Source organism: Lissotriton helveticus, chromosome 4_1, assembly GCF_964261635.1.
Source record: "Lissotriton helveticus chromosome 4_1, aLisHel1.1, whole genome shotgun sequence".
In the NCBI taxonomy this organism is placed as follows: Eukaryota; Metazoa; Chordata; class Amphibia; order Caudata; family Salamandridae; genus Lissotriton; species Lissotriton helveticus.
Genome location: NC_136063.1, coordinates 785,997,412 through 786,015,916, shown reverse-complemented (window position 1 = coordinate 786,015,916; position 18,505 = coordinate 785,997,412). Strand labels below are relative to the sequence as shown.

Sequence of the window (18,505 nt, the reverse complement as noted above, 5' to 3'; positions counted from 1 at the left end):
TTTGCTTGAGAGTATCATTGGGTCTGTAAGTAGGTGCATGGGTGTGTCTCTGAGTGCTCTCTGTTTTCCCTCTTCCGCTCAGTTTTGCCTTTCCTGATTGGTTTTCTACCCTCTGTGTTGTCTTTTTTGCTAGTTGTTCCTTTCTCCTCGTTTTGTTTGCACTTCGTTTTTGCCCTCTGTTTTTCCGTTTTTCCTCCCTATAAATGAGGAAGGGGCATATGTCTTAAGGCGTAGGCAAAGTGGGCCCTGATCCAGGCCCTCCCCTCCCCATTTAGAACTAGTTCTGTTTTGTAGAGTCTTGCCCTGATGAGCTTGAACAGTTGTTATACATATGGTTTCAAATAGTTATCCTGGAATTTATTTTTAATGTGGGTGATATGACCATGTAACATCCATAAAAGAAACTTGTTCTAGATCAAAACAGGACCTCACATGTGGGAAATGGGAGAGTAGGGTCCCAAAGTTATTTACAAAACTATTAGTGAGTGGCTGCTGCATTATAATATTGGAAAAACATGTAACTAGTTATGAATATTAAATACATACCGATTTAGAATTTGGACTAGAGCGCCTCTTCGTTGGACAAGGAGGCATGAAAGAGCTGAAACTGGATCATGAATTCAAAGCTGCCCCGAATAAGGGCCCCTAAAATACCTTTGGCCCAAGGCCCCTGAAATCCTTAAGATGCCGGCTGCTGTAATTTCAGTGGAGGAGGCGGACTGCGCAGCCCCCCTCCCCGATTTCGGCCCTAGGGCCCAGCCACATTTAAATGGTGGAGGTGGGTTGTGCATAAGTACCCCCCTCAGGACAATTTTGGCCCCAGGCCTGACCACAACTCCCTGGGTGTCATGCTCCTATCCAGGGCACCCAGTGTTCTATGGCACTGTAGGGGGAGCCGCAAGGCCCAGCGGACCCAGCCGGCTCGCTGCCTCCTGCAGGAGCAGGCATGGTATTGCACACAGGGAGTTGCTGTAAATGTAGCTCCCTGTGTGCAAGGGCCCACATGTCTGCGGGCAGGGAAAGAGAAGCCAAGAAAAAGCAAACAGCTATGTCTTGTGGGCGAGCACCCTGGGACATAGCAGGAGCTGGTCATGGGGTATGGTAGTCCCCAGGGCCATATATGGATAAAGGAGGTGGGCTGCGTGGCCGTGTTCAGTATTATTTAGACCCCAGGAAGGTGGTGGTCCCCGGGGTCCGGGCGCCCCTGCAAAGATTATTGCCCTGGGAAGGTGGTGGTCCCCCGTGCTTCGACAAGCCCAGAAGAGGGCCCGCGCTGCCCTTCTCCTTTATTAAAAACAGAGCCCCGGGAAGGTGGTAGTCCCTGCTGCGTCTAGAAGCCCAGGAAGGGGTCTGCACGCCCCCCTTCCATTATTTGAAATAAAGCCCTGGGTGGTAGTGTTCCACACAAGAGCCTCAGGAGGGGGAGGCCCGTGTACCCCCCTCCTTTTTTATTATAAAATTCTCCAGGGGCCCTTTTTCAAAACAAGCGCAGGAACCTGTTCTTTTTTTTTTTTTTGGGCCACGAATTTGCAGCAATTTCTTTTTCACAAAATGCTTTTTTGCCCTGCTGGGGGCCCTCCGGGACCCCAAAAAGACCAAGGCTTGCAGGTCACAGTATTCCTACCCGGCCCCCTTTTCTTTTTTTCACATTTTGCATGTGGGACTTGGCTTAAGCAAAGTCCAAAGATAAATGCCAACATTTGCTGGTAGAAGTTTTGGCAGCCAATCAGAGCTCTGCACAAGCTTGTCATTATTTGCGAAGACTTCATGATCGTAGATATACAAATTTGAATTTCCTTACATTTCTCAACAACCATTGAACGGATTTACAACAAATAACTGAAAGCGAGATCTACCTTCCTGCAAAAGTTGGTGTAATTCGGTCCAGTGGTTCGGGGTGCAGGCGTGTCTAAAGACTCTTTTGGTATTAACATGAGAAACACACTCAACCACACCCCTCCCTCCCATTTTCTTGGACCCTGAAACTTTCCATACAGAACAAGATTCACTGGGGCACTTGTTTTGGAAAATTTCATGAAGATTTGTCACACTGCGTCAAAGTTATAGGCAAATCAAAAAAAGCTTTTCTTATGGAAACAAGGTCCCAACTATAACTACCTACTGACGACTGCCAGAAGGTAATGCATATAAAGGGGTTTCACCTACCTGATATATATTTATATTTTTGTGGTAAAGGCATGCGTTATAAACTTGCCTTCTTAGACGTTAAACACACGCTTTCTTGGACATGGTCTGTGAGCTTTAGCCTGAGGAATTTCAGGCTACTCTGGCTTAAGCATTCAGGATAGTCTGCAAGCAGCCAAATGAGTAATTTGTTTTGGGCTGAATACCACTGATGAATGCTTGGGATGAGCAGTTGGAACTAGTGTGCTCCATCGCCATGGACGGATGAGGTCTGCGGGCTTCTCTGGAGATGACAGGCATCCTTTATAGACATGCATTTCAAACAAGCTTTTCGGTACCAGACTGAAGCCTTGAAGTGATACGTTGTGGAGTCTATGGTACCTATACTCATCCCCCAGATATATCACTACTGAAGTAAGTAATTTTTTTCTTCTGGTAGGCTTGGACTTGCAGGGAGTTTCACTAACCGCATGCCCGCTGCGGCTTTTCCCGCGGTACGCGGCGTTTTTTAAAAACGCGCGTTACATGACGAGCTCAGCTCGTCATCAGCGTGCGAGCGGCGCAACTGATGACGAGCTGAGCTCGTCATCAGCGCCGAAGGGGCTAGTTAGAAATAGACAAGGTAAAATCTGCTTTGTCTGAAGTAAATATCTCCTCCATTGCAAGACCTCTGTAAGAACGTGGATTATTATTTGGGGTGGGTGACTATCTGAGTCAAGAAATAATCACAAACCATGTCAAGGTAAACTGTCAGTCACTAAATTAATCTGAGCTCAGCCCCCTGGTAGCTATGGCACGCAGCAGACAGGCTTAATTTAGGGTGATAAGTAAAGTATTTATGCAGCACCAAAACCATAATAAAATGGTCAAAATGCCAAACAATACAATCCCAAACGGAATTAGAAAAATAGAGTAAAATGTAATTAACAAAATTCAAATAAAGAGAACAGGAGATAGGCAGTGGTCATGGCAGATCACAACCTAGTCACAATTTGAGGTTGACTGTGATCAAATACGCCAACCAGGTTTGTACTAATAAGACTTGAGTCAGAAGGTAAACTCTTAAGTCCTAATCCACCACAGGTGTACACCTCTAAACCTCTGGGACCTCAGAGGAGGCCGTTAGAGACGCACACAGTATCAGGCAGAGGCCAGCAAAAGGGTCCAGTCCATGTCCAGTTGCCACTGGTCAGCAGGGTACTTCCAGGAAAAAAGTTCTCTTGCAGCTTGTGATCTCCCTGTAACTACACAGGTCAGCCAACTGACACTTAAGGGTCAACTTCTTTGTCCTAGGTTCAAGAGGGACCAAGTCAGTCCTTCAGAGCTCCTCTCTGGTCATAACCAGCAAGTTCAGTACACGTCTCATCTTCTGAAGTTCAGAAAGTGTTTTGTAGTGGGTATCTGTAGATGCCCGGCAGTATCTAGTGAATGGAGGGCACTGCTGTACCTTCTCTAACCAATGGGGTAAACGTTCCCAGGCTCTGACCTACTTACTTTTTCAGTAGTTCCTTTTTGCAATCAGGCCCAAATGTATGGGCCAATTGAAGATGGCAAAAGTCCTTGGCCACACTAAACCTTGGCTTTGAGGGATGAGTGTGTGGAGTGTACTACAGTAATCTGTGTCCCCCCCATATCTAACACTATAATCCAGTTTGGAGAAGGTATTGTACTCACAGCAAACCCAGAGACAAGCCTTGACGGACAAAGCAGACTCCTTCATCCACCAGACAGGTGATACCAAAGAATTATCTTGACAACCTATTCTCTCCCTTCCAAGTGCTTCCCATGTGGCTCAACAAACCTACCAAGTAGGATTTGACATTGCGATGTAAATAGGAGGCTAAAAGGAGCTTTCTAAAAGCAAATTTTCCTTAATATTTATACAAAATAACCCAACCTCACCATTAAATTGGATTTTTCTTACCTATTAAAAGTAGTTGCTTAATTACTTTTCTACCTGGTCCCATTCCCGAGATACCATATTAGTATTTTAACCTACACTGTGGGGTGCTTATTTGCAAGCCCATTGCGTAGCTGGTGCGTCACTTTTATTGATGCACCTGCAGTGCAATGGGCTTCCCCATGCTTACAAGGCCATGTAAAGTCAACCTGTGTGACTTTTCATGGCCGTGTAAATATGTTTCCCTTTCATGCATGACTGCATGAAAGGCGTTCCATGGGTGTTGCTGTGGTGTTCCCTAGAGTAGGCATAAGGAGATGCAGCGAGGAGAAATACTTTTATTTATCCTCGTTTTTTTCCTCTTTCTATGCGTGCTGCATTCTGCAGCATGCATAGATAGAGGAAAATGCCTTTAATTGTCCCTGTGCAGGAAGGTGTCCCATCCTGCACAAATACAATCATCCGGTCAGCGAGGCCACCTTTCAAAATGACACTAGGGTGTCTGCGTTGGCGCACAGCTGCTGTTTGTGCGCCGTATCTTGTAGATGCGGCACATTCCTGCCCTTTTATTTTGACACACGCCAGCGCAGCAGGGAGGTTTTCGGTGCTGCTGTGTGCTAAAATATTGTAAATGAGGCCCTGGGTTTCTACGTAAGTCAGCAAGACCTGCCACGGTGAAAATAGGTTTTGGGGCCGCGTCACAGTAGGGTCATGGCAATATTAGTAATTTTCTCCATGCCCCACATTTAAATAAGATGCATTCTACCTTGTGGGTTACAGGGGAACCTTAGGGTGACTTACTATTTAAAAGGGAGATTTTTACTGCCCAAAAAAGTTATTTTTTACAAGTCACACTGCAGCTGTCAGGCTAAACACGTAGGTCAGACGCTGTGTGTGTGTGCACAGCCAAGCAGCAGGTATTACAATATGTGCTGCAGTCCCAAGTAGCATTTTAAATTCCAAGCCCTGGATTCACTTTGTTACACCATATTTCCCTATGGATTTTAGGCAAGTTAAAACGTTCCAATTACGAAGAACATTTAACCATGGCTAAAAGGAGAGTGCACCCATTTTTACTACTAGATAGCAGGGGTAAGGTGCACAGAGTTCTAAAGCCATCAAAAATGTAGGGTTCAGCAAAGGCATCAAATCTGGGGTGACGATGCAGAAACCGTACATCCTGTGAATCCAGTTGGACCCTGGTCCTCCACTTGAATTTGTGGTGACTTAAGAAAATGTAAACGTGCTACACCTTCCCCCCCTCTAAAGTATCCATTGAAATAACTGCACATTTATTGACAGATGTTGTAAAGTGAGTATTGTTTTATTCTACTCTTTCTTCATTTAACCTCTTCAGTCATTTAAATGGCAAAACACAGCAAAAATAGCATCAGAAAAAAAGTGTGAAATCACAGGCACCGTTGTCATTCCACCAGTTCCCCCCCCCCCCCCATAGAGCATGCACACATAAAATGATCGTCGCCTTGAATCATTTGCTGTTAAAACAGAACATGCATTCATTACCCCTTTAAATATCAATCTTCTTCAAGGAATATTGTCTCCAAATCCGTTTTCTAGAGCCCCAAAACAGATTGGAACCGAAGGTAGGTAATTCCATTCAAGTGCTGGGAACTTCGCATCTAGGACATGCATAATTTTAGGAATAGTTATCGTGTGGCAACTTCTTTTGAACACGCAAAAATAGCACATTTTAACCATAATTAGTCGAGCATGTATATTTATTTATTTATTTTATTTTTTAAATAAAACTGGAATGCAAAGTGTAAACGTTATTGCTTGGTTTCATTCATAGTCCTTTCTTCTGACAAACTCCATGCATCTGTCAGTCCCGACACTTTGTTTTCTTTTGCAGGAGAACACTGTGAGGAACATATCGTCTTTTTCAAGCAGGTGTTCGGGGAACAGGCTCTCATGAAACCTACAGCTTTCTGAAAAGCATTTGCCGCTATTCTGTACACAATGTGTATAAAGTTAATTTATTATAGCATTAATAAGAGTTTTTCTTCATTACAAAATTGCGTACATATCTGAGAATGTAATAAAAATATATTATGTATATACAGTCTGCAGCTCTCCTTCTTACGGATTGCGAACCCCCCCCCCCCCCCCTCTCCCCCCCCAAACAAATCAGCAAACACTGTTAATTAGCATTTTTTTTCTTTAAAAAATCTACAAATTGTACATCTGCTTGCATAAAGAAAAACCCAGGTGTACAAACATCGTTTCACTTTCTTCAATATTTTCTATAAAAGTCTTCGAGTTCTAAGACGTAGCCTTTGTTGACACTGATGATTTTGCAGAATAACCTGTGAAAAGCTTCCTGAGTTACAAAGTTGCTGTTTGAAAACGTAGCCTTACAGTCCCCACCATGCGCTCCCCACTGTCAGCCATCTTTAGCCGCCGCGTCGGCACAGTGCGCTTCCCTGTTTAGTGTCCGTGTAACCACTGTTTGTTGTTCTTCCGCCTTCTGTCGCCAAGGCCTAGAAATTGAGGAGTCTCTCTCGCTCCGTGCCTTTAAACCTTTCCTGCGCGGCGTTCACTTTGGCTCGGTTTACTCGTGGCCCTATAGAGAAGATAATTAAAAGTTGTTGAGGACATCACCAAGATACATTTGTCTCCTTACGGACACACTGAATTGAAATTCTTTTCATGTCTATTCAAATAAACTAACGTTACGTGATATGTGGCAACATTTTTATTTTATTACTGCCCTGTTGAAGTTCTGAACCAACTGATTTTGCTGGAAAGGCCAAAAATTGACTTTATGTACTCACGATCATGTAGAGGGGCAATGCTAGGGAAGTGGCTAATATGGCACCTACGTGGCATTCACTTCTGAAACCCTTCACGCCACATCTTAACACGACAATCCTACTTTCAACAGTACATAACTATCACTTATGAGGAGAAACTACTCTTTGATGGGCACTACCTACAGGACTGCCATACTTTAACCCCTCCCATGCTCGTGACGGAACCGTTCCGTCACGAGCCTCGGGTGGGCTGTGCTGGTGACGGAACGGTTCCGTCACGGCCCCGCCGCCGCGCCTGCGCGGCGCGTTCTATTGAGCGGGCGGGGCCGTGACGGAACCGTTCCGTCACAAGCACAGCTCACCGCGTGCCGTGACGGAGCGGTTCCGTCACGAGCACGGGACCGCCGCGTCGCCGCCCCGCCCCCTTAACGTTGCGGCGGAATAGCCGCCGCAGCGAAGGGGTTAAAAGTATCAAGCAATAGAACATTGAACTGCAAGTTAAATAAATATTGTCATTTGGTATGAAACGACAGTGCCAAAAGAAGTAGTGGTCCAGTAGAGTACAGTACATGGTTAAACAACCCCCAGGAAGGACGTATCCCATAATTTAAGGCACAGACCCCTGGATTATTTTAAACTGGGGATCTTATTTACAAGAGTATTACGCTTGCGGTGCGTCACTTTTATTGATGCACCGACAGCACAATGAGCTTCCCCATATATGCAAGGCCCTGTAAAGTCACCCTGCTCGACTTTTCATGGCCTTGTAAATATGTTTCTCTTTCATGCTTAACTGCGTTAACGTTCCATGGGTGTTCCAACTCAACATCCATGGAACTTGACTCATTCCCAGATTGACAACATTTTGTAAACCTGGGAATGCATCAGAAACCTACGCCTCCCCGGGAGCGGCGTAAGGAGGCGCAACAAGGAGAAATACTTACATTTATCCTTGTTTTTCCATGCGTGCTGCATTCTACAGTACACCTTTCTGCACAAAAACAATCAATCCCTCAGCGCAGGCACGCTTGCAAAATGACGCAAGGGTATCTGCGCTGGCGCACACCTGCTTGTAAGGCAGCGCAGGTGAGGAGGATAGGAATGCGCCATATCTATTCCTGCCCTTTTCTTTGACGTGCAGCAGAAAGGCTGGCTGTAAATGAGGCCCTGGGAGTCAAAACTTTACCAGCAGCTTAACCAATACTAGCTCGTTCTATCCTGCCCCAACAAATCTTCACTAACTTTCTGACACCTGCTCTATGGCCATACAACAGTCCATGCCCTGGTCCACTCTTCCAAGAGTGGTGTAGCAGAGCAGCCCCATTTCTGGCCAAATTTATGTTTGAAACTGCAAATCCTTGATTATTAAGTAGTTTTTTAATAGAGGTCAGTTTCATTTCTTATACCCAGCTGTAAAGTGGATGCTTCAGTTTAAGAGAGAGAGAGTCCAAGGGTTGATTCCAATTCCTTTTGCACCGCCCCACCCAATAACTCTTATTCGAGAGGCACTCCCATAGTGTTTGCAAAAAGGTGCCTGTCCCTCGCAAGCATGTATTGTCAACTGCCCTACCTATTTAGAATTTTCTAGCATAATATATATACCCAGTGAAAAATCAAATTGGATCCGATTAGAACTGCCCGAGATCGATAACTCTGTAGAAAATTCAAGGATCTCCAATAAGATGCTGACATTAAAGCCCGTCTTATCAGTTTTAATAAATCTCCAGCTGTGTTACTCAGGAGTTGTCAGTCCGGAATATTGCCCCCATGATGTATCTCTGTCGCCAAAAATCTATCCAAAGGGCAATGTTTCCTTTATCACTTCATTTAAAAAAAAAAAATAGTTTTATATAGCGCAAACTAGACCCGAGACATCGGGAATCAGAGCGCTTTACATAGCACCAGTTTCGTTACAGAAGGACATTCATTTTTGTTAGGCATGGGGAGAATAAGTGATTTGCCCAGAATCACAGGATGTTGAGCATTGTTGCCGAGACTTGAACCTGAATATAAAACAATCTGTGTTTTATATTCATCTGCAACCAACCGTCAAACCAATAATAAGTCTGTTATTTTTATTTGTTTTCACTCTATTTTTTCATAGAAAGAAAAAGTTTTTCTTTTCTTTTTCAAAACATGTATATATATACACAACAAATACAATATATATATATATATATACACACACAACATATATATACTCAATACAAACTACAAAAATATGTACACAATATTTACATTGACAAACTAACATATATTTTGGACCTTTGTATATTGTAGCCCATATTTTTTAACGAGGATCATGCTTCAAAAACTATAAAGTGCATTCCTTCAAAACGAGATCAACCAAAAACATAAGGGCCTAGGAGGTATATTTGTTTGGATCTCTATTATGTAAGTACTCCTTGTAATCAATTTTAATAGTCATAAATCTTTGATGGTGTCTTCATAACAAATGTCGACGCGTTTCAGCCCAAACATTTACGGGCCTCATCAGGACTAGGGCTTTTAAGGATACGGCATAATCTATTTTGTCGCGTGTTTTTGCGAATGGAAGAAGTATAGAATGGTCTATACTCCTCTAAGTAAAAGACAGCGATTATGTAAGGGACTCTATTTATTGCTCTTTCTCCCGAGGCACTACAGTTGTGAGAAGGAGGTCTAGAAAGATTTAGCCTCGCTCCCCTGCTTCAGTCTTTCTTTTCCGTGTATGCTGAACCCAAATATAAGAAGGGGAAGAGAGAGATTTCGCCGTGTTCTCCTGCTTCAGCTTCTCGTTTCCGTGTATGTTCTCCACGCCATTCTGCTCTACCAACCTGGTTGATTACCCAAATCCAGCCAGCACAGTAGCATCCCCAAGTCGTGTACCAGTACACAATGGGGTTCTGAGCCTTAGCCTTTAGGTGCCGCCTATTTCCCTATTAAATTTGTGCCACAGGCTGAGTGCACTTTTAGCTGCTGTTGAGTTACAACCCTGCTATACATTAAGTGTCTGCACTCATGATATGCATATCACTCCTGTAAGCTGTTTTGTCCAAAGAGGCAAAAGCAATCTGTAGACATTGCACAACCTATAGTAGGCTATATTATTGATCATATTTATTACCTCCTCCGATTTTTCTACAATCAGAAATCTGGATCACTGATGCTTTAAGACTGGCGCTGTTCATAATGAAAATCTGGCCTTCAATGAAAGGCCTTTCACAGGGTTCATTTAAAAAAAAAAATACAGCTTTTACTTCAGACAGGCAGAATGTAATTGTAGAAAAACAACTGCCCAGAATCATATTTGTACATATCCAAGCACGCAATATGTATAAAGCCAATATTTCTAAAGTTCTAACCAGTTACTCCTCCAGCAAGATTTTCTCTCCTAAAAATTGAGTTGTCTAATCCTCCTTGCTCTGAGAGAGCTACTCCCACCTCTATTGAACTCTGTGAAAATCTTGAAAGCCACAATCTAAGGCACATTCTTTAAACTTTTTTTTTAGGATCCTGTTCTGGTAGGTTGATGCTACTAGATCCGTCTTGACAGCGGGATCGGATGATATCAGACATTAAGACCAAGGAGGATCAGTTGCCCTTTAGACCACCTCTCACGCAATTTTAATTTTGCATTTGGTCCAACTAGAAGTGAGAGCCAGTGCACTGCTTTGCCAATCTTTATCGGACAGAGCAAGTCATAGTTCTTACTCTTTCTCTATTCAATTTTGGGAAGGTTTCTTGCAGGGTCCCGCAAGGTTCCTAACTTAGATCAACCTTATTCAATAAATAGTTCTACTTGCCCCTCTTATTAGATCCTAAGGACACTCTTTTTATTGTTCTGCATAGAAGACTTGGCTAGTCTTGCATCTCCACCATGAATCCCTTGGCACTCAATCAAATTTCCACTCTTCTTAAGGACATTGCTGTACACACTGATGCTAATTAATTAAATACAGGATTTACATCCTTCTTTGTGGGTCATCACGACAGAGGTAGGAGACCAAAGCTCTGACAAGACTATAGGCAAACATGTGCAGAACCTTTAAATCATGTCAGACCACCTGCTGTCTTTTATCTTATCAAATCTGCAAGGTAGCGTCATCTAGCTACCTGGCACTAAGAATCCGTCTAAAATTACTTTACTGCCTCTTGCTAGTGAGAAGTTTCTTACTCAGGATTTCACCTCAAGGTTATACTACCAAATAAGGGCTACTGTGGCCTTTCCCCCATGTCATTGAACTCCACAAGTGAACACACATCTCAGGTTATCATAGATGTTTGGACAAGCTCCCAGTAGCTAGCCACATTCTTTTTAAATCTTTTTGCAACCGTGATAAGGCAATCCTCAATCTCTGCCATCGTTTCCTTTGAGCCAACGTATGGCTCCTTCGAACTGAGAATCCCAGAAAACTGGAGGAGGAACAGAAGAAAGTTTTCTTTACAAACAGTTTGGCCTAGAGGTCCATGAATGTTGCATGCATACCAGGGCTTTGTGAGACATTGTGAACACAGTGGTGCTGAGTTTACTTGATCACTTAAATGATAATTTTGTTGAGGTAGTGAGGGATGACCAGGACGTTTCCATGCAGATCAGGGCTGGCCTGGATACAGGGTACTCTGCGGCAGTGCTATGGAGTCCTCAGTAACTTTGAGGAGGCACACATGACTAAGGTTCCTCCTCCCTTCGCGTACCCCTCTCGAGTCCCTTTAGTCAGAAGATCACTTTGGGCTCCAAAAGCAACAGATGGAAACCCTTCTAAAGAAGGGAGCAGTGGTGCTGGATCCATAGCAGGAAATTGGGCAGGGACACTACTCTCAGTACCGCCCATTTCCCCGGAAGGACAGTGGTCTGCATCAGACTCTGGATCTCCAGGTCTGGAATTTTTACAAGAAAAAGTTCAAGATGCTGTCCCTAGCTCATGTGCTTCTGTCGTTCAAAGAGGAAGAGTGGGTGGTGTCTGATCCTGTAGTTGCACAGGAGTTAATTGCAATTCACAGTAATGGCGCCACTTACCAGCAGAGGAGAGCTATACAAACGTTTCGGATACAGTCTGGCACCAAGTGATATTAAAAAGGTGAGGTATTTGTGAAGTAGATAGATTATCCATCAGAAAAAGTGTTACTGAAGATAAAATAACTTTTTCTTCACAAATGTATACTTGTTGTTCAAGCTGTGTGTCTTAAACCAATCAAGTATGGTAATACCTCCTTGATTGGCCTTTACAAATCTAGGCTTCCACCCTTCAACCGCAAAGACCAGTGCTGAATGATCTTCAATGGTTGCTGCTGAAAAATGGGCTTACAAACTTGCTTGTTTCACCTCTACTTACACCCTCGCTGAAATGCCTCTCTAAAAATATGTATTTTTCTGGTGAATATGCTATCTTCCCACAGACTCCTTTCCTTGCAAACATCCCCAGGTGCCATACCAAATCTGTAAACGTTTTCTTCTAGCAAAAGCTGTCCAATGCCACCATACAACTCCAGTCATAGCTCTGACCTATAGACTATGCCACCTAAAGCGGTGGTGTTACTTTATTACTTTTTTTTTTTTATTTGCACCAAACCAAGTCTGAAGAGGAACCGAAATAGCTATAACAGGCACTAAAATAACAGAAGGGTTATTCGCCTTCTGTAACTATAATTCTCATTGATACAGAATAATGTGCTTATTCTTCCCCTTCTGTATAATGTTTCAGGTTTCAGACTGGTTCAAATCCCTTTTTCTGCCAGGTGGTGCCACGCAGCTCCAGGCAGGACTCCACTTTTAGAGGCAACATCATGGAAGTATAATAGGCGCCACCTTTCACACTGATGTCAATTCCTGATACCTTTTTCCGCTCTCCACCGAGGCTCATAACATATGGTAGCATGGGGTCTTATTAAGTACGGCTCTAGCTTACTGAATGTATCGAAGACAATGAGTAATGTGGAGGAAGATAATGGGGAAACCGGAAATATTACTGAGGGCAACATCTTCCCACAGATTCCTATTCTTAAGAATGCGTTCCAAGGCAGTACCAAAGTAGGAGTGGATAGGGCTGGTTAACCAAGGATGCCATGCAATACATTTCTGCGTGCCCGAGCCGTGATGCAGTAGAGCTTTGCAAAAGAATTCAAGAAAGATGATGTACCAGTTTCATATATCAGCCAGGTGGCTACACCTTTGGAAAGAGCTGTGGAACACCATGACCCTAGCAGAATAAGCACAAATGCCATTTAAAGGACACTATTGGCGAGGGCAGAGCAGATCTTTATATAGAGGATGACACTTTTCAAAACTGCACATCTGGTCACCACCGTGCCCATTTTAGACCCGCAAAGCTCAAAGAGCTGGTCATTAACAGACCAGTCGCATGCTGTAGCAATCTAATGGCGCACATCTAGGGTCTGGTCTATGCAGCCATTCCTCCTCCTTGGCTGGATGTGGAGTAGGGAAGAAAAGTGGGAGGGTGACTGAATGGCCCAGGTGGAACAGAGAAAGCAACTTGGGCAAGAAGAGGGGGCAGGTATGAAAAACCAACGTAGCCGTGTAGGAAACAATTTAGAGTGAACAAACAGAGGGTCTGAACTCCTCAGACCCTACCAGCATACGTTATTGCCATTAACAGTTTTTAGAGTAAGTCAAATTAGGCAATAGCATTGGTTTGAAAGGAGATGCCATCAATAAAATCGATACAAGAATTAAATCCCACTAAGAAACGATAAATGGAGTGGGAGGAAACAAATGACTGCTCCACTAGCAACAATTTTAACAAGGAAGGATGTTGTAAGGAAGACATACTAATGCAGACACTGCTGTCACATAGTCTTTTAATGTAGTCACCACCAGACCTACCTGGTCTGGTATTGACTACATTAAAGAAATATATATTAACAACAAGAGAGAGAGAGGATAAACAAGAAGTCACTCCTGTATCCCCAATCATAAATGCAAAAAACAACAAAGGAGTGACTTGTTGGCGCTGTGGGCAGAGAAATAAAGTCAGGGACACCAAAGGAAAAAAGCCTCCCACCAATAGTGACAAGGCGATATTGGAACCAAAATTGCAGGAAAGAGTGAAATCACATACCAAAGGGGAGAAAACAATAACTCATATTTGTTTAAGAAGAACCCTCACTCACCCTAGTGGTGACATGCTTCATCATGGGGTTCCCACTGGAGGCCCCGAATGTCCCTCCAGTGTGCTTCAACGCCTGATTTGCAGCGGAGCAGGTTATTGTGAAATGGACTTGATAGGTATGTGTTATGTGCAAGTGTTAGTGAGATGTTAAAAAATATTAGTTGTACCAAAAACAACTTTCTTTTGTGGTCAGCTAATATTGTAAAAAGCAGTGTATAGGATATTGGTAGTGGTAATATTCTTGACCACTTATATCCCTTCAAAAGTAGGTCGACATGTTTCAGCTGTCTATGGTAATTAATGCAGCTTTCTTCAGGACCATTAAAGTGAATATCCCTGGTGGTCCACGCTCGCTAAGGCGTGTCCAACCAGTGGATATGTAGTATGTGAAAAATTATATTCTAAAAATACCGGAATTATTCGGTTTCTGCAACCCTAGTATTTCCAGGGGCCCAAAAATAGCACGATATTGTGGTGCTGTCATCAGTGGGCTGAGCGGGGGAGGCTCTCTTCACGCTACGGCCATTCGCTAGTAGCGGCTCGCCGCCATGAACCTACTTGGTCCGCTGCCGCCGCCCGAAACGTTTTGCGGACCAAGTAGGTTCCAATATCGCCTTGTCACTATTGGTGGGAGGCTTTTTTCCTTTGGTGTCCCTGGCTTTATTTCTCTGCCCACAGCGCCAACAAGTCACTCCTTTGTTGTTTTTTTACATTAAAGAAATACCTTTCAACTCTCAAAACAGAACAAGCCTGTTTTAAAGGCCTGTTTGGACAGATTTGAACCAGACTTCCTAGGCAACCCAGATACCTGCATCATCATCATCATCATTAGGAAGGTACAAGGATTCTAGCTGCAGCGAATGAGGAGCAGAATCTTCTCCTGCTGCGAGAACAGGTCTACTCTGTGCTTAAAGGAAAGTGAAGCAGACTGCTAACAGATCAGCATACCAGAACCTCCTTGCCCAGTCTAGAGTGATGAGCATGTGCTTTGCCCCATCCTCCCACACTTCCAGCAGGACTTTGGACACAAGTGGGATTGACGGGCACGAATACAACAGGCCCAAGACCAACTAAACCTAAAGGCATCTCCAAGGGAAAATTCAGAGAGAAGTATATGGAACAACACAGGACACTTCCTGATCCATATGCAGTGAAGAGATCCATGAATGGAACAGCCAGTCTGGAGATGACCGAGTGCATCCCTTGTCGCTTTGAAAGAACGTGTGAGATGAGCTGCTATTTAGAAGATTTGTTATTGCTGCACCCACATGTAAAGGAGAATCACCTCCCAACATAGGGTACATGACCCCCACACAGCCCCTTTGAGGCCTCGCGATGCAGTGGGCAGCACTACTTGCGCAGGCGAGCTATTTTTTCTGGGGTTTGAAAACAGTCCCTGGAATGGCACATGCTCATGCGTGTGCTTTTCCTTTTGGGTTCAGCTATTGGGCTTTGCGTGCGTGTTTTTTTAAACAGAGCACGCAATAGGCTAAAGGTGGGCGCATTGCTCCGCCCATGGCCTATTGGTGTCTGTTACGCGCACCAAAGCCCATATGTCTTCAATTATCGTGCCCAGACACGGGCGCTATAATTGAAGACATATGGCTTGCAGTGGCACGTGCGTTTTTTTTTTTAATTTAACAATAGCGATCGCTTTCAGTGCCGCTTGTTTGCTTTGGCTGAAATATGAAAAACAGCCTATCTGCTAACTCTGTAATAAGCAGCTGTAACAAGGCGTGTTGCGTGTGAGGGGGTGTTACAAGCTATAATAATGCGTATTTTTTTTTAAACCTTTATTCTCTCACATAACACTTAACACAGCGTGCAGCCTACAACCCTGGGGCCGGCAGCAAAGTATAAGCAGGTTGTTCGCATAGATAGTCACATCTAACACAGCCTTACAGCCGGCATCCCGGGGGCGCTCACTGGGGATGTAATGCCAGAATCTTCACTCATATCATCAGTTTCAATGCGTTCTGCTAGTCAAAAACACCCTGCACCAACGCCTTCTCCTATGGTTGGGCCATTAACACGCCAAGCCCAGTGAGCTGTAAACCAAGAGTAGGCTCCTAACATTATCCTAATCCTGAAATCCTACCCCAACAACCCCCCACCCTCAACTCGCCAGCTGTTGCCCCCCCAATTTGAACACATGGAAGAAGTCTATCAAACAACCCCCTCCTCCGCCCACTACAGAAAAGCTTGCACCACTTCCGGAGTCTGGTCATCGGCATCTTTAGTACAGCGTCGCTAAGAACCACTCTCCATTCGACTCTCCTGGCAGTGTTGCTAGGCTGTGTAGCGCACCCCGCCCCCACTCCCCCCTTAGGTTCATATCGTTCCCCTTCTGATCCCACGTTACTCAGTGCACTCCCCCTCTTCAGGCTTAGCGTATCCCTCAAGTGCGTCAAGCATATCAATTACCTCACCCTGTTCTGTCTCCTCCCCCTCCCCTGCACTTAGATATGTCTGATATAGACCCCAGAAGTTCTTTGGACGGCTCTTGGGTGGAAGTAATTCGCTATATATTTCCGATTGAGTACAGCAGTATAACATGTCCCTGGCCCATCTCTTCTTTGTAGGTAATGGTCCCCTCATCCAGCAAACAGCAACAACCCGCCTGGCAATTAACAAAGCCATATCAGCCAAGCGTCGCAGTGCCACCGGGAGTGCCCTGGAATATCCCAGAAGCGCCAGTGCCGAGCTCACCGCGATCTCTGTGTCTAATATCCGGCTCAGTTCCGAGAACACCTCTACCCAGAATTTAGCGATACCTGGACAGTTCCATGCCAAATGCATAAAATCTGCAACTTGCACATGACAACGTTCACACTCCCCTGACTGCCTGAGTCCATATCTATGGAGTCTCTCTGGGGTATAGTAAACGCGTTGTATGTGTTTGAAATGAACCAATCTGTGCCTTCCATTTAGTGACAGTTTCCTAGTGCTGGAACAACAATACCTCCACATCTCGTCATCTATTTGCATTTGCAAATCGCGCTGCCATTCTGTCCTAGCCTTGGAGTATTGGAACTGCTTATGTTGGACTGCTAGTTTAGTGAGGTTAGTAACTAGTTTGCGGGACGGCACCGTTTTGATCACGTAAGTGAGCTCCGGGACTTCGGGCGGTTCTGCCAAGTCCGTACCCAAGAGGTCCAGCAACGCACTTCGGACCCTGTGGAATTGAAAGCGTAGTAAAAGGGAGGCCTCTGTCTGCGAGGGGAGAACCTGCTCCCAGGTTTTTACCGTCCCATTGAAGAACATATCTTCCATCTTTGTAATTCCCAGTTCATGCAAAGCTTTCGTGACTCCCTTCTCTTTTAGTGGGGCTAGCCACACTGCCCATTCTATCCGCATTAGTGGGGAATACAGCAGGTCACAATTCCGTGCCCGCACCAACGCATGCCAGGCGTGATTCGTAGTTTTGATCGAGTCCAGTTTGCCAACGCCTGGGTCAACCAGGTAGCAGACAGTGGCCGATAATGGGGAAGGGTCAGCGAACAGCCGTTCAAGTATAACATGAGGGATATCTGGGTCTCCATGTATCCATGTGTGCAGATGGGCTGCCTGAGCCACCCTGTAGTATCTCTCCATGTCCGGGGCACCCAAACCCCCCATTTCATAAGGAAGCATCAGTACCTTCCACTGGACTCTGGGTTGTTTACCCCCCCCAAGCTAGCCTTATGAGGACCTGGGTCAATTGTTTGAAAAAGGCCTTGGATAAAACCACAGGGATGTTATGAAAAAGGAGCAGAAATCTTGGTAAGATCACCATCTTCATGATGGCTATTTTTCCCATTAAGGATAACGGGAGCTTACACCATGTTTTCACGTCTTCCACTAGTTTTGTATATGCAACTCCGTAATTCTCCCTCACAAGAATTTCTGGATCCGTGTGGAGCCATACCCCTAAGTATCTAATCGAGTCGGTAGTCCACTGCAATGGGTATTCCATATCAAACGGTTGGGTTACTGGAGTTAATGGGAACGCAACTGATTCGGTCCAATTTACTTTCCGTCCAGAAAGAGCTCCGAACCTTACCACTTCTCTTAGCACCGGCGCGAGGTTCACTTCCGGGTCATCAGCATACGTAGTGATACCAATTTTGTATGTTGGAAAGCTGACACCCCTCAAGCTATGATATTCTCTGATCGCACATGCTAGTGGTTCCGCGACCAGCGCGTATAGGAGGGGTGAGAGGGGACATCCCTGCCTAGTTCCCTTGCTTATTTCGAAGGCATCCGTGACTCTGTCTCCTATCCTTAGCCGCGGGTTTGTAATACAATGCTCCCAGCATTTGCAGAAAGGGTTAATGTAGCTAAGGTAATCGTCTATTTCCTCCTCCACTTGAGAGGACCTGGACTTGTAGAGATCAGTATAATAGTCCGTAAATTCTCTGAGAATCTCCGACTCGTCTGTGATTACCTCCCCTGTGGCCGTGATCAGATCGTCCACCACCAATGGGAGCCTGTTGTTTCGCATCAGTCGTGCCAACAGTGAACTAGGTCTCTCCCCCTCCCCGTATGTTCGCGCCGCGGCATACTTGCCCATCTGCTGCACTTCCCTATCTGCCTCC

General features: G+C 44.8%; 2 protein-coding genes across 2 annotated transcripts in view; one reads left to right on the top strand and one right to left on the bottom strand.

The window, feature by feature from the left end:
- The window catches only part of RMC1 (regulator of MON1-CCZ1), a 266,564-nt gene extending 260,440 nt beyond the window's left edge, over positions 1 to 6,124 (top strand). The window contains exon 20 of the mRNA XM_078687420.1: positions 5,919 to 6,124. Coding sequence (XP_078543546.1) covers positions 5,919 to 5,998 — 80 coding nt within the window. The 3' untranslated portion in view covers positions 5,999 to 6,124. The remainder of the gene's footprint in view (positions 1 to 5,918) is intronic.
- NPC1 (NPC intracellular cholesterol transporter 1) overlaps positions 5,767 to 18,505 on the bottom strand; it is a 310,606-nt gene continuing 297,867 nt past the window's right edge. The window contains exon 25 of the mRNA XM_078687419.1: positions 5,767 to 6,629. Coding sequence (XP_078543545.1) covers positions 6,547 to 6,629 — 83 coding nt within the window. The 3' untranslated portion in view covers positions 5,767 to 6,546. The remainder of the gene's footprint in view (positions 6,630 to 18,505) is intronic.